Here is a 15,825-nt window from a genome sequence, read left to right on the forward strand (position 1 = left end):
GCACTGTTAAATTGCTTTCCTTTACAATTCCCTTTAGGCAGTTTAATAGACCAAAACTATACATTATTAATGGAATGCTTTACAAGCATATCCGTACAGCTGGGTCCCATTTCAGATCAGGTTCCTTGCTTTCTACTGGGCAGTTGATATTGACCCCAAGGGTAATATTGTTTATAGTATGGACACAGCTCTTACAAGTTATCAGAATGATACTAATCCCTCCCTCTTTCTTGGACAGACCTTTCATATGAAAGCATAAATAATCTGTGTGATCAAGATCACGTGGGGTCATTGGCGACCCATCATTGTTTTAGATGGGTTAGATAATAGCTTACTCTAATGGAAACACATCGTGGCCTAATGTAGGGCCTATGTAATTTTGTTTTCATTGGCAGAAAAAAATAATCAATTGTTATACAGTCACCAATAAAGCTCTACGCATGCTGGCGAAAGCTTTCCGGCACAACCCCTGAATCACTGACTCATCAATTAGGCTATGCTGTAAACATATTGAACGAGACAGTCTGACAATCCTTGTAGTAAAATGATCAACTGTCCGAAACCACCAGATTCAGCAGGCCAGAGAAAAACACTTGACACCTGACAGACCGTCAGCTATAAATATGTGCTGATAAGTATTCAAAATCTAACTGTCAAGTTCCACGTTTATCCGATGAACGATAAACTTTTCCACCCATGGGAACGGTTAACAAGGTATGAGGCACCAAATACATGTATAGCCCTCCGTCCCATTCGACCCTTACATCACTGTGCTTGGGTCAATCGCACTGTCCTACAGAATGGACGAGAAGCGTCTACCAAATAAATCGTCTCCGAGTGAACAGTGTCTAGATTAAATACCTATTTGGACAAAAGAGAGAATCCCCCAGAGCGAAAATAAAGCAGGCGAAGAAACGTGGAATTTGTCAGCCTACAGACTATGTCACGTAGTAGCCTCCACACACAGCAGTAGCGGAGGGGAAGAGCGGGACCTGTGAGCTGCAGGTACCCGCCGTCTCGCTAAAACGCTGCGCACGTCGCTTTGCGTCTGAAACAAAGCTTTATTGTAGCCCTGGCTATGGGTTACTGCGGTGGCACTGAGAATAGTTCAAGCGATGACGAGCACAGGTGTTTGCACTGACCTGAATCGTGCAGGTATACTCCGTATCATCCAGAAGTCTGACGGTGCAGTTGTATTCTCTGTCCAAATTCCTGATGCTGCCACTCATGAATCGACTCAACATCTTCTTACACGATTAGCTGGTCTGCGTCCAGGACCAGAACAATAAACTGAACACGGCATAGAAGCAATGTCACATTGACCACTTTCTCCGATCACCCAGTTGAAGCGCAGAGGAGAATTCTTCTACCCAGACACAGAGCATCGTTCCCCGATGAGCTGAACACTGCGCTTGGAAATGAGACTGAGCGCTGGAATAGGCAGGTTGCACGGAGCATCCAGGTCCAGGATCAGTCACGGCGGTGCAGTCAGACTGTTGCCTCCTGCCTCTTCACCATTCACCGCTTGCAACTTGAGCATATGGGCGGGCCCAAGGCGAATGATTGACATGGAGGCAAACCAATAACACGTTTGGCCAAAAATGTGTATTTAAACTAGCCAATGATAGCTTAGAATGTTGCCCCTTTTAGGTTAGGTGATAGCCAGTGAGCGCAGGCCGACGATAGACGCTTTTGGTGTCCGATTCTGCGTCGCTTTTGCGGGTGGTGGAGGGGTGTTATCCCCAACAAAAGAACAGCCCTGTCTGAATCAGTCAGTAGGCCTACATACGCTTGCCAGAGGGTGATAAAAGTGGATTACTTGTGTGCTTATATTTTATCCATGCAATATAGCCTAGTACGATTGACTCGCTCATAGAAGACTATACTATGCAACATTATTTGCCAGGCAATTTTTTAAAACCCTTTTTTTTTTCACTTAGAGTTTACTAAAAATCTGTGACCTGAAGGGAATTGTCAATCAACCCAAGAGACCCGGGTTAATTAGCTCACTTGCTCCTCCTGGTGTGCCGCGGAAGCAGACGCAGAGCAACATGACCCCAGTGCACTTGTGCAAGGATCCTCCTACAAGGACCAATTAGCAGGCCTACATTCGGAGTATACTAAGCGAAGTAATTGACATCTATTCAGAAAATTGATTTTTATTTTCATGGTGACTACAAGACGGTTTTCATTCATAATTCAATAAACCCATGGAGATAGTAGTGATTTATTTAGCTTTTCTTTATTAAAGCTCAAATAGAGAGCCAAGATACAACATTCATTCATGTCTATGAACAAATAAGTAGTTTTTTAAGGTGTCATTCAGAATTACATAGTACAGTTGATCAACAGTTCTAAAGAAATAAATAACACATAAACTGAGAACTACTTTTCCAAGGTGAGATGTACTTAAACAAGCCAACAATATGTAGCCTATCAAAATCATTTCGTATCTGACTCAAAGCTGAAAATCGGAAACAAACAAAACATTTTAACAGAACAGCAAAGCTCTTGTTTGCATTGTTTTTAAAATCACACTCGATAGTTTCTGACTTCTGGCATTTATCATAACATGAAAAAGGAAATGTACCAAAATCCTTCATAAATGTAAGGCTTCATTAATGCCAATGTTTCATCAAGTCCTTGATTACTGAAACATTATTAAAGCATGTACTGAATGAGATAACACAAAGATTTTCAAGATTTCCCTGTTTGTTTGTTACCAAGTAAAAATACATGAATATCATCACACAGTAAAGACAGGGACATCACGTTGTTATAAGACTCAACAGGTGTTGTGAATCTGATTCACATGTTCATATCATTCTGCAGGTAATCTGTTTACTTGTCACAGAACAGAAATTCATTGTCAGTAACTGAGGTTTTCAGAACACCTAAAACTTTATAGAACTAACTATCTCTCAGCAAAAGCTATATACAGTATTTTGGAAAGAGATATTTTGGAGGAATGTCTTCAATCACTTTTGTAAGTAGCCATATAATAAGTGAGATGATGTACAGGTCATGTTAATCCGTTTTCTAGGGTCATTCTTTAAAAACAGATCCCGCAGGACAAAATATATTTTTGAAGAATGACCGTCAGACTAAACATTATTCCCTAAGTAAAATTATGGATGTCACTTTCATCATTCTCCTCTGGCTGGTTGCCGCTGGTGGATGGAACCCACAGCCTGCTGTCTACTGCATTCTCCGCCTTGCGTGTGTGTGGCCGGGCCGAAAGCCTCGCCTCGCCCTTCCTCGGCCAGCTACTGCAGGACTGGGGGCCCTGTGGCCCCCCTGTGGCTCCTGCGGCTCCTGCGGGCCTGGCCGAGTTCAGTGAACAGGCTGCAACCAAAGGCTTCCCCACGGGCAAAGATCTACTCTCCCTGAGTCTCCGGCCGCTGTCGATGTCCAAGTAGTGCAAATCCACCTTGATCTCCAAGGATGTCTGTGTGGGAAAGTAAAGGAGTCTTTAACCCTTGCTCTGAGAATTTCCACTTCCCTCACACAGCACATGTGGGCTGATAAAGACACAGCAGCAGTGTGATTGGAAATCACTGTGAGAATGCATGCTATGAGCCGTGAGGAAATGAGGAAATAGGAACCAGAAGTGAAGTAGTCAAAACTTTGACATTATTTTTACTGCATTGATCATACAACATAACCAGACCTAGTCAAGTCCCAATAAAGACTGCGGAAAATCCAATGCATCCAATTAACCACAAATGTTCCGTCATATCAAAATATCATAATTGCCATATTATTGTTGCTTATTAAAATGAAATACCACGGAAATATGATCAAACTTCCACTCTCTATAAGTGCTACCGTGGAAAAAAGTTTTAAAAAAAAAAGTATTCATCACTTACTACCTAGGTTACAATTATTGAGCAACGACTATGCGCACAATTGGAAAGTCAATTGTACTCTTATTAACATTTAATTACCATACATCTTATCATCATTAAGTATCAATTTAAATAACTATATAATGTAAATTATCCTCATGCTCATATACTGTAGAGTGGCAATATTACCACCATGCTACACCACAACAATGCAGCAGATATTTTAACACTAGCAACCAAAAGTACAGTATGCCACCACAGAGTTTAAGAGAGCTCCTAAGGAATCAATATCCACATAGCATAAAGGAGCACATTTGACAAACTTTCACAATCACTGATTAAAGGAAGTAGATGGAGGAACTCCACGTGTTCAGACACAAAACAGCCAAGTAGACAAAAAACAAACAAACAAACAGGAAAACAGCTGGAAGTAGCAGTACTCTACTGCTCCATCTTACGAGAAACAACTACAGTACACAAGTAGTATTTCTTATAGTGCAGTAATCTTATAGAAATCATAGCATTTCAGGACATACTATAGAAGTGCTATAAGAAGACTGAACTATAGGGACACTATCTAGAAGGTATTACATAACAACACTGTTATAGTAGTAGTATTACACACTACCATAGAACTACTAAATCGTATAGTATTACTATAGTTCTTTTCATAAGGGGATTCGGTTCAGCTCAGTTTGAGGCCGATTAATGAGACACTCACCTGAAGTCTCTGAAGACAGCAGAGGCGAATACTGGAGTCGGCGTTATCAGACTGGCTCATCAGAAGAGAATCAAACTCCTCTGACCGATCTGGCCCAGAGAAAATGTCTTCGAGACCCTACACAGACAGGAAAAGAACAGCAAAATTAAGTACCACAATATAAAAAAAAAACAATGACATTAAAATGTGTACCCTCTCTACGTTAGTCATGAACATTTTAAAAGGTGCACTCAGAGACAAATGTGTTTGTTGTGGGTTCAGTTCAGAGTTGTCCTATTTCTTTTCACCACAAGGTGTCAGCACCACCAAGTGTAACAAAGCATATCACCTTACTCATATCACTTTACTCTGCTCTGTCTACATGCATACATAATATTAAGTCATAATCAGAATGGAATCTTTTATTTTTCATCTCTTTGCATTTATTTTATATCCCAAAGAAGGTCAAACAATATCTATTTAGACTCCTGCAAAGCAGATCATTTTTCAGAGATCAGGCTCTCTGTGAGGGCTGCCTAACCTAAGCCACCTCATTACAGCATTTACATTTAGGAATCCAGTCATTTAGCCCAGAGATTTAGGCTGTATTAAAGGTATACATTTCAACATATGTCCTCATTGGGTCATGACAGATCTGTGACCTTGCTGTTAGCACCTTGCTCAACCAGCTGAACTACACTGAGCATTGAGTGTTACTTATATTCATTCCCCTTAATGATAATTCAATGCCATTTAGCGGTAGTGATCAGTTTGGAGCCTTTGTTTTAAGGACACAGAACTGTATGTATTGTGGTAAATAACGGAAAAAAACGATGGTACCATCTTTAGACAATGTGCACCCTCTACATCCTCTTTACTTGAAGAAATGTGCTGCTTCCGACTGAGGCCTCTAGTCTAGAAGAACCGCTGGAACTTTCAGTTCACAAGCGCAACGTGACAGTACAATGGAACGGAAAGGGGAACAGGCCTAATTTACAGCACGTGTGCTCAATTCCTTTTAAACAGGAATCTGGTCGAACGCTATCTCAAAAGCTTTACCACAGAGCGTTTCGTCGTCACAAACTTTGACCACAGCAGGAAGACACTGTTTCCTTTAGTCATGCTGAAAAGTAACTTTATCAATGATATTATGCTGATCGCATGCTGTGAGGTATACTATCAAAGTGTACAGCTTGTGTGTATGTGTGTGTGTGTGTGTGTGTGTGAGAGAGAGTTTGATGTGAGTTATGGCATCTAATCAAACAATTTAATCTATTTCAGTTTTGTAGATGCTAAAAGCACAGCAGTAACTGTCCTTGACGTTACCCAATACCCAATAATGCACCACAAAACCATTTTGGCGCTATACAGCCTACAAACTGTTGAAACCCATACAAACAATGATTCATGATGACCCAACCCTGTCAACAGAAACACCGTATTGTGAAAGAGACATGGCAGAAAAAGGGAAAACAACAACTTCAGCTCACCGGCGTGCTCGTAAGGATGACCGTACAGTCCTGGGCCCTGGGTCCAGTGTCCTTCACTGTGGCAAAGACGACCAGGACGTTTGAGAACAACGCCGAGAAACTAAGCTCCACTTTGACGCCGCTAGGAAACACCAGAAGCTCCCTCTTGGGCAAGACTGAGTAAACAAGGTAAACAAAAATATGGTTTATGGACTTGGGTTCAAAGGATGCTAAAAATGCACTAACAGATATACATGAGCCATTAAAAGATAATCACAACACTTCTATCTATTTGGCACAGATCAAATATGCACGAACGATACGGTTTTCACATTCATTTCTTGATTTGATCATTCACAGTGTTTCACTATCAGACATGCGGTCATCTATGGAAAATAAAACGTAAGTGCTTCACAATTTTAGGATCCAAAAAGAGGAAGCTACCTCCCCAGTCCAAATAAAGAAGTCAATCACCTGGCTATTGTGAACAAAGCCAGCATGTGGAGTTGTGAGACAGCCTCGTGCCTGCACCCACTAACTAACTTCAGTTCCCTAAATGCTTCACACAGTCTCTCTTTTCTCTACATGCCTTCAGAGTGACTTGGCCCATCCAGCAGCATTGAAAGGAAAAGCGTGGGTGGACAGGCCATGATGAAATGTTTTTGTTAGATTGTTGTCCAAATGTGACCCATCCAGTAAGAACAGAAGCATGTGTGTGCGTGTGTGTGTGTGTGTGTGTGTGTGTGTGTGTGTGTGTGTGTGTGTATGTGTGTGTGTCTGGGTGGGGGTGGAGGTGGAGGGGGTCAAGAGTGCAGGAGAATAACGGGAAAGAAGGACATATTTGGAAAGGGGGAAGATACACGCTGACTCTGCCACTTAGAGGAACCTTTTTTAATATAATTTGATCTCTTGACTGAAATGTTTTAGTGCCTGTTGACTTTGAGGAATAAAACGACATTTGTAAAGACTACCCTGTACAGATCTCAAGACATTTTCTACATATCCTCATGAATTGAATATGCAGAAAACTAAACTGTGATCATAAGAAATTCTTTCATGTATTCACACATAACTCCTGCTCTCACATGCTTAGCAGAAGCTTTGTGTGTGTGTGGGTGTGTGGGTGTAAGTGAAAGGATGATTGTCTGACTGTACTTGTTTGTGTTAGTGTGTGTGTGTGTGTGTATACATCACACTGTGAGAAGAGATGGTAAAAGAGTTCACAGTCACAAGAGACAGTGTGTGCGTGTGTGTGTGTGTGTGTATGTGTGTGTGTGTGTGTGTGTGTGTGTGAGTGTGTGTGTGTGCGCACACATGCGCCAGTATGAGAAAAGGGCTGGTCAACAAGCCGACTGATCACGAGAGAGAGCCCCGCAGTGCTCTTACCGTTGGCGTTCCTCCAGAAGCTGTCCCTCACGCGCACCTCGCAGGTGTGTCCGGCCGTCCGCACGGGGTCCGTCAGCGCCCTCGGCTCCTTCAGCGTGTGTTTGATCTCACACACCTGCTTGCCCATCACCAGCGGGTCCCTGCCCAGATCTACCACAAGAGGAAATCAACGTTTCAGTCCAAGACTACAGGTTTATTACAGGTTTATACCCTGTGGGAAAAAAACACGTGCTATCTGTGTGACTTTTGTTTTCATGTGTGTGACATTCGTTTGAATAAGACATTAAAGAAAACAACAGATTCTCTGATCTTTCTATCTTTTTTCAGCACTCATCACCTTTGCTTAACGTAAAAGCGAAGCGTACCTATTCAAATTGGCAAGCAAACAACACTGCTGTCAGCAATTTGTAAAGTGCAGAAAAAGCCTCCACCGACGCGCTCTGTCCAGATTAGGCTTGATTGAGTGACGGTGACATGAGGCAAGATTAATAGCCAGGATGTATTAGATCAAAGGACCCCAGTGTTTGGCTCAAAAGGGACACGGTTCCGGGAACCAATAGCCCTGATCCACTGCACATGCCGTGGCCAAAAACAAGTCGAATGCGCTGGCTGAGAGTAGCCTGATATGTTCCTTAGCCCCCTGCAGATATAATTAGCCATAAGTGCATCTGGCACATACAAAAGGAGGTCTCGAGCTGAAGCATTTCATCTAAGCTGCGATGCTGTTCCGGCGAGTTCCTTTACAATGAGCTACGTCTCATCGCCGGCTCTCTCAGCGTTGCGTGTAAAGCTGTGTGGGATCAGGGCTTCTCGTGTGTCTCTCTCTCCGAGTCCCAAACGGGGTGTGTGAGTGTGTTTGGCAGAGGGGTGAGGACAGCAGGGTGGCAGGGGGACTGGCCAGTGAGTGTGAGTGGGCCTTTCAAGACAGGGCAGGTCTGAGCGGGGTGGGGCTGGACGGGGCTGGGAGGGTATAAGCGAGAGCTAATGGTGGCTAATGGCAGGGCGGGGCGGGGGGGGGCTGTAACGTGCGTAGAGCAGCGAGCAGCTGTCCACCTCAGGTCAGGGCTTCTCAGATTTCCCCGCCGCCCAGCGTGAATTTCCAGAGAATGAGGTCACATGTTTGGACGACTCCGTTTCACAAAGCCAAACAGTGTTACCACAGAGACCCCCCCGTCAAACAAGCAAACAAGCACAGAGGACCAGTGCACACCAGGAGGGGGCTGTCACAGACCACTCTGCCCCCCCAGACACTCATCCAAGGGGTAAACATCAGGAGGAGAGGCCCCTGACAGACATCCAGTACTGTACATGCAAACATGTAAACATCTTTGAGCGGCGTAACCAATACATTGACAAGTGAAAGCCCTCTGGAACTGCCCTTCATTGACCCCTTCTACAGAGGAACAAGTGACCCCCCCCCCCCCCTTCCCCCCAAGTTCAAGTTGGCTTCACCAGCTTTAGGATTGTGATGACACTATTTCGGTATTAGTAAAAAACAAACTTAGCCTATATGGCTACAAGCTGAGAGGCGTTCGAAAGCAAGCGGTGGCCTAAAGAGGGCCCGGGTCTACTGTACGCAGCTCTGACATCACAGCTGCTAATAGCCGGGGGAGGTCGAGTTCACGCGCGGAAATATCTTGCTCAGAAAGTCTCTGATAAGGCCTCTCGTCTGGCCATTGCTGTGTGCAGTATCAACAGGAAGCATCTCCTGCCGAGAAGGGGGCGTTGGGTTGGGTTGTCTGAAAGCGAGGGGTATGTGTGTGTGGGTGCGGCGTGTGCGTGTGTGTGCGTCGTGGTCAGGGGGAATGGTTGATGACTCATACCTTCAGAAACCTGCTCCAAGATGTGTGTGACTTTCTCCGTCTGCAGAATGTGCCTGTTCAAGTATTTGGTGAAGATTCCTGTGCTCTTGCCCCTGGCGTCCTGCACCTCGTAGGCCTCAGCGTCCTCACACCTGAGCAAAGGGAACACGGGAGAGCCATACGTCAGTCTACATGTCAGTCTGTAGCATGTGTGCAACACGTATATAACCTGTGTGCATATGTGTGGTATATACACTTACGTTGCGTAGCCATACACTGTGTTACCCAGTGGTGCCAAGGGCGTTATCTCTGAGACGTTGAGATGCTGTTTGTGCCTGGAACGCAAAACACAACATCCAAGAGACAATAAGAACTATTATGAATACTGATACTCAAAGGCGAGGCAAGTTTATTATACACACTACATACACAGGGATAATTCAGCGTGTTTTACATAAGCAATGGTAAAGAAAAAATAGTAAATGCAAATAGATAGAACAGATATAACAACTAGAATCATTAGAAGACATAAAAGACTGAATTTAAAAAATAATAATAATCACCAAAACAATAACTATGAAACAATAACAACAACAAAAACACCCATAATGCCGTGGGCTTACCTCTTGTCCATTCTGTACCACTTGCGACATGTGTCCAGCAGGATGACGTTGAGAGCCGTGTGGCGCTCCTGCATCTTCTTCATGATGCGCTGCACACACACACAGTCCTCTGTGTTGTAGGGCCGTGGCGCATCGATGGGCACCATGTAGTTCCTGCCCGCCTGTTCGTACCCATGACCAGCATAGTAGAAAAGGCCTGGGTGGGAACACAAGAACGTGTCACAACTCTAGTGGACAACTCAATGGAGTTCAATTCAATCAGCTGATCGAGTGACAAGATCACTGCATTGTGCACTCCACTCCATTGTTCAGGCAGGAAAGCAGGAACAACAGGTGATGCTATTTCTTACATACAACATACTGAAATAACTGCCAAGGAAAAAATAATTAGCACTAGTTTTGAGAAACGTTTAAATAAAAGAAAAGAAAAAACAGAAGCGTATTGATGTGTAGGAACAAGAGTGTTCCTCATTTTAATTCATATCGATCTGAAAGGAATTAATCTCCAGAGGAACATCAAATACAGCAGAGCCCTGTCAGGAAGTAGAGGAGGAAGGGGAAGCATGCACAGCTTCACCAATGTTTACCATGCTCAGTCAGCTCAGGACCTTTGGTGCACACAGAAAAGAGGTCACGGCATGTGCGCAGCCCACAGTGCTGCTTGAAATAGGCGATCAAAGACGCTTAAGACCAAAAAGAAAACTTCCTGGGTATGTTTGCTGCCGTGTCGAAAGAGCTGACCACACAGTAAAAACTAGACAAGTAAAGAGTGAACTCGAAGCTGTAGGCGGCATGGAACTGAACATCTTCTAAACTGCGCATTTGTCTACAGATTGTAACGTGTTAGTTGTAACAGACAAATATCGACTATTGTCTCAGTGTAATAATAGGGGATTTGTATCCCTTTTTAAAACATTGTATGCTGGTTTCTCAAAGTAAATGATTAGTCAAAGCAAAGATTATATAATTTATGGTTGAAACTTTCTTTTCTTTAAAAAGGGGGGGGGGGGTATTCTCCCATAATTCATGAGTCATGATAAATAAATTCATTAAACTCTAGTTTCACTCCAAACAGTAATTTGACTGGTGACTCTTTCACACAATTTGAAAAACAGACTGAGAGGAGAGGAGAGGAGAGGCCACGTAGATGGTTCAGTGAAATGCCCTTTGCAGTGACACTATAAATCTGTCGGGTTAAAAGTGCGACAGGGCTTCGGAAATGGCTAAACATAGCAAGGCATGTCGCAAACCCACATTGCAGGCCCACGCTTTTCGTTTCCAACACTTATCTCAGTAGCTGAACCGCACTCTCCCCACAGTCGATACCAATTCACAGACAGCTTGTGACACTGCAGATATGGCACGATGACTGGAAAAAAAGCTGTGAATATACCATACGAAAAGGAAAAACTGCTAAAATTGCTAGCTATACTGTACACACTTTTGAGGCTATCTGCCTGTGTGTGTGTGTGTGTGTTTGTTTGTGTGTGCATGTGATTGATGCTTAACTACACTCAGCATTTTCTCACCCTATTAAATAGATGCAGGGACAAACTATTTTGACCGTCAGCTGATACAGACACTGAACACTTCAGGTTTGAACTGGTGCATTTTTGGTAGTGCAGTCCTTTTCTACTCCTTCATAATGTGTCATAGGTTGCCCAATGCCCAGTAGAGCACATAAGCAGTACATATCACTGAACAAGATTCTTGTTCTAGTGGAACTGAGAGAATAACGATGGAAACTGGAAAGCAGAAGTTGGCAATGTGTGAACTTAGAAGACTTGAATTACAAAACAAGTCAGTGACAAGGGCCTCATGCCACTTTAATCACAACACAGCTGTTATCCTATAGGCTTTGTGACTCACCATACACTCCCTTGTCCAGCAGCTGCAGGAACTTCTCGATGGCGGCATTCATTTCCTTTTTGGAGAGGTCCAGCAGAGACACCACCCTGAAGTCCAGCTGCTGGAGGTGCTGAGCCAGCTCGTACACGTCCATGGTTGGGGCCATCAGCGGGGGGTGGCAGGAGTAATTCAAGTTCCCTATCAGGAGAGCCACTTTGCCTGTCGCTGAAAAACAACAATGACAAAAGCTATGTAAAAATGAGACAGAACGCTCAAAACAGCTGCATTGAAAGCCCCAAGGCTGGTGGTGGATCTATTGAAATGTAAAAGAGTAAAAAAAAGTAGTATCTACTGTTGTTACTATACTGATGTTGCTGTTAAAATGTTATGTTGGTGTCAGGTTAGTGAGGCATACAGTACCTGTGGGCCGTGAGACACGAGGCTGGTCAAGAGGCACTAAGGGGGAAGAAAGAGGAATTGAAAATGACTACACAGGAAAAATATGTCTGACCACATTGCAAACTGGTGCATTCTCCACCCAGACTCACCAAAATCTCTACATATCCATTTCTCAAATTGCAAAACATTTTGGTATGTCAAAATATTCTTTGAAAAATATCATTTCAATTCAGTTCGTAATTGTCACTCAAGTTGAGCCAATATATGAAGGGGAAGTCAGAATTCAGACTGAAAGTTTCACTTTCAGTCACTTTGTACCTAAAAACAATCTTAGCTCCTCTGCCTCTGCCTCTGCCTCTGCCTCTGTAGCTTCAAGAAACAGGGGAAGTACCTCTGGGTCTTCCAAACTAGCGGAAAGCCCCACTTCATGGGATACACGCTCACTAGGACCAGTGGGCAGTAATGGAAAACTTTTCCATTGTGTATTGTTTGAAAGTGGCTCTTACACCATTTGATCATAATTTTAGCAGGAGTAAATCACTGCTGACACAAACATTCCTGAAAGCTACAAGTTCTGACTTATTCTGACTGACCTGACCTGGGAACATTTGAAGAACATCTGCCCCAAGTTACTCCAGTAATAACTTATTTTTTTTCTTCTTTGTCCTTTTTTCTTTTTTTTAACTTCTGATTCATTTCTCTGGCATACAGTGTTCAAAACACTGGCTACAAAATTGTGTCTTACCGATTTCTACGTCAGCTGCTTCTGTCCAGGACTCCCCGTTGACATTTGTAACACAACAGAGATACGATCCAGCATTCTCAGCATTTGCACAGTCAATCTGTCCAAAAGAAGAAAATATTCATGCTTTTGCCCTTGACACGAGGCCAAACAAATCACAACCATGGTTTAATATTAACCAGCTTTTCAACAGGGTTACGGGAAAGCGTGAGCTTGCTGATGGATAAATGGCAAACAGCCAGCTCAAACAGGAAGATATATTGGCGTTGGTCTAGCAAACACAATGACCTCAGCGTCGCTTGTGCAAATATTTCACAAGCTGCCGTCTACAGAGCAGCCATACCTGGAGCGCCCTGCTTGTCTGGTCCTCTATGATGACGCCATTTCTGTACCACTGGTAATTGGGAGGGTGTATGAAAAAGGCAGCGCAGTTTAGGGTCACCGGTTTTCCTGGCTTAACCTTTTGGGATTTGGGGTGGAGCACAATGTGGGGTGATCCATCCCAGTTATTTGGGAGACCTTCCGCATAAAAAAGAAATCATAGAGGAGGTTGAGAGAGGGAGAGGGAGAGGGAGAGGGAGCGAGAGAGAGGGAGAGAGAGAGAGAGAGAGAGAGAGAGAGAGAGCAAGCATTATTGCTTGTCTTAACTAGCACAAATAAATATTCAGAAAAGCATCAGAGATGCTATGAACTAATTGATAGTGGAATTGGACCACACCTGAGGCTGGACTGTCCAGGACATCGACCTTGATCCATTCACTGAACACACAGTTGGAGAGATGGTCGCTCACACGGCACACATAGCGCTGAGACTTCTGGGGAATAACTACCAGTTTTGCCTCGACCCCATTCGGCACCGCAATAATCTGCAACATTCAGTTCAAGGGAGAAAATAAATCAATTAGGGAAGAAGCTTCTGCACAAATGACTCAGAAGTGATTCCATCTTCCAATTAAAAAAAAAAAAATGGGGACTTTGGTCAGCAGTAGATTAGACTGGATTTATTTTCACTACCCATTTCAATCATTCCTTTCAAATGTACACTGTGCAACTGCCTTACAGACATACCTCCTCATTTCTAAAGGTGAACCACTGGTAAGACAGACGGCCATGCCCCTCTGCTTGAATCTTCAATGTCACCGGGTAATTAGGCGGGACGGTGGCTGGCACGGGGGGCGCCACAATAACGATACCTGTCAATCGTGTAGGGGAGAGACGGATGTAACTACCCAAACTCAGTGACCACACAATGCGTGACAGTGTGTGACTGGTGGTAACGTAAGCCTCTGGATATCACTCACCACCAATCATTCTCTTCATCAGCTCTTCATAGACCAGGTAGTGTTGGACATCCACAGAAACAGTGCTCCTCTGGGGAGAGTCTAGCATAAGTCCAGCGCCATGGCTCGCTGAGGGAGAAGGACAGGACAAGTAAACCCTGTGAGCATCACACCAACAGCTTATTCTTCCTGACACTTGCTTCGGAATGCTCATCATATTCTACAGAGGAGACACTATTTGCTCATGGGTGGGCGTGGGTATGCATGAGCACAGGGGTGGTGCACCTGTACCTGCACCTGTGCCTGTGTGTGTGTGTGCTTGTGTTTGAGCGGTCAACATAATTTAAAAAAAAAATGGTCTACAATAAATCATTTCAACAGCAGAGATAGCGCGCTTCAAAAAGTCAGGCTGTGCATGTAATACACTGACAGAACTTGAGTGGGAGGAGTGAAGACATGTGAACAGTCCTTGTGGAAAGATGGGGGAAAGTACATTGTCATACCTCCATATTTGTATGAAATATAATAGGCCTACAAAAACTCTGTTAAGAGACAGAGGCTGTGGTTTCCACTTGAGTTGCTGTGGTTAATTGTGATCTATTAATGTAATGTGTGATTTCCTTTTGCACGTTTGACCTACAGTAGTTGTTGTTAATAGGTAGACTATTGTAATTCATTCAAACAGTCAAGGGTAGCCTAGAGTTAAGCCGCATTTAGGGTAGGCTACAGTGCAACAATGAGACTCAAGAGTCAAGAAAAATGACCAAAAAGCGAAAGCAGATGATGATGTTTTTCCATGTAGGCTATCACTAACTATAGCCTACCTGCAGCTTTTCACATAGGCCTACTCTGTGTTATTTGAAGTACAATAGAGTTTGAGTTTGAGGATCTACGGAGCATTCACTCTCAAGTGTCCAATGTCTGCGAGAATGAGGGACAATTACAAAACTAAATTCGCTGGATGAATTAACTATTCAGTATAGCCTTTGGCAGTTCTTTAACATCAAAACACAAAGACCCTACTCACATTCCGTGTTCCACCGAATCATAGGCTACTTGTAGTCTACACATGATAGGCAATACACATTTCACAACATAGGCTATAGGCTACTGTCGAGATATGCTTGGCCATTCATTAAACAGCCCTACAATTAGAATGCGTAACGGGGAAGGGGCAAGGAGCTGGCGCAAACGATCAGAGAATGAGCACAGTTAAGTTTCAGAAATAGCCAACGTAGAGGTCTTCATTGCCATACCTAACTATCCTTTAAACAGCCCTAAGATAAACTTCTTAACTTCTTTTAATTTTAGTTTTCCTTTCCATATGTAGGCTAACTTACCTGCCATGTCGACCACCGTAACTCTTGACAAATGGCAGCAACTTATCCGCGGATGTCTGATCGTCCCTGACACTACAGAGAATGACAACCACTTGCCTGTCACAATTAAATTAACAGGCGCAAAACTCACTTCATGAAGGAAAAACTATTTTCCCGGAACAATCACGCCCACTCTACCGTGGTGAATCGAATAGGAGAGCCTGGTTCAAATGACAGCGCAAGTAGACGTAACATGCGGTCTGACGTTCTCTTGAATTCTTAAAGGAAAAACAACTGATTTTATCAGCTGTAACTTTATTGGCTTTACCATCTCTCTCGCCCTCCCTCTTTCTCTCTTTCTCTCTGTCTCTCATATTTAAATTTGAATTTCAATGGAGCTTGTCAAATA

General features: G+C 43.6%; 2 protein-coding genes across 2 annotated transcripts in view; both read right to left on the reverse strand.

Moving 5' to 3' along the window:
• LOC134093412 (FERM domain-containing protein 5) overlaps nucleotides 1-1,468 on the reverse strand; it is a 128,622-nt gene extending 127,154 nt beyond the window's left edge. Inside the window, exon 1 of the mRNA XM_062546461.1 lies at nucleotides 1,143-1,468. Within this exon, the coding sequence (XP_062402445.1) occupies nucleotides 1,143-1,244 (102 nt within the window). The 5' untranslated portion in view covers nucleotides 1,245-1,468. The remainder of the gene's footprint in view (nucleotides 1-1,142) is intronic.
• A 761-nt stretch (nucleotides 1,469-2,229) lies between these two features.
• malt3 (MALT paracaspase 3) lies at nucleotides 2,230-15,573 on the reverse strand. Its single transcript, XM_062547305.1, has 15 exons — nucleotides 15,438-15,573; nucleotides 14,119-14,226; nucleotides 13,886-14,010; nucleotides 13,536-13,683; nucleotides 13,161-13,336; nucleotides 12,821-12,917; nucleotides 12,097-12,132; nucleotides 11,698-11,901; nucleotides 9,829-10,024; nucleotides 9,466-9,540; nucleotides 9,227-9,357; nucleotides 7,404-7,553; nucleotides 6,039-6,193; nucleotides 4,570-4,686; nucleotides 2,230-3,448 (listed from the first exon to the last, which is right to left on the reverse strand). Exons 1-15 carry the CDS (start codon nucleotides 15,442-15,444, stop codon nucleotides 3,119-3,121), a joined length of 2,055 nt encoding a protein of 684 aa, XP_062403289.1. The 5' UTR covers nucleotides 15,445-15,573; the 3' UTR covers nucleotides 2,230-3,118.
• Nucleotides 15,574-15,825: the final 252 nt, after the last annotated feature.

Source organism: Sardina pilchardus, chromosome 10 (assembly GCF_963854185.1).
Source record: "Sardina pilchardus chromosome 10, fSarPil1.1, whole genome shotgun sequence".
Taxonomy (NCBI): Eukaryota; Metazoa; Chordata; class Actinopteri; order Clupeiformes; family Clupeidae; genus Sardina; species Sardina pilchardus.

Coding starts and splice junctions, on each gene's coding strand:
- malt3 (XM_062547305.1), bottom strand. Junction 7,554..9,226: donor CTTGGAGCAGGTTTCTGAAG/GTATGAGTCATC, acceptor CTCTTGTGGTAG/ATCTGGGCAGGGACCCGCTG. Junction 3,449..4,569: donor GCTGTCTTCAGAGACTTCAG/GTGAGTGTCTCA, acceptor TTTCCCACACAG/ACATCCTTGGAGATCAAGGT.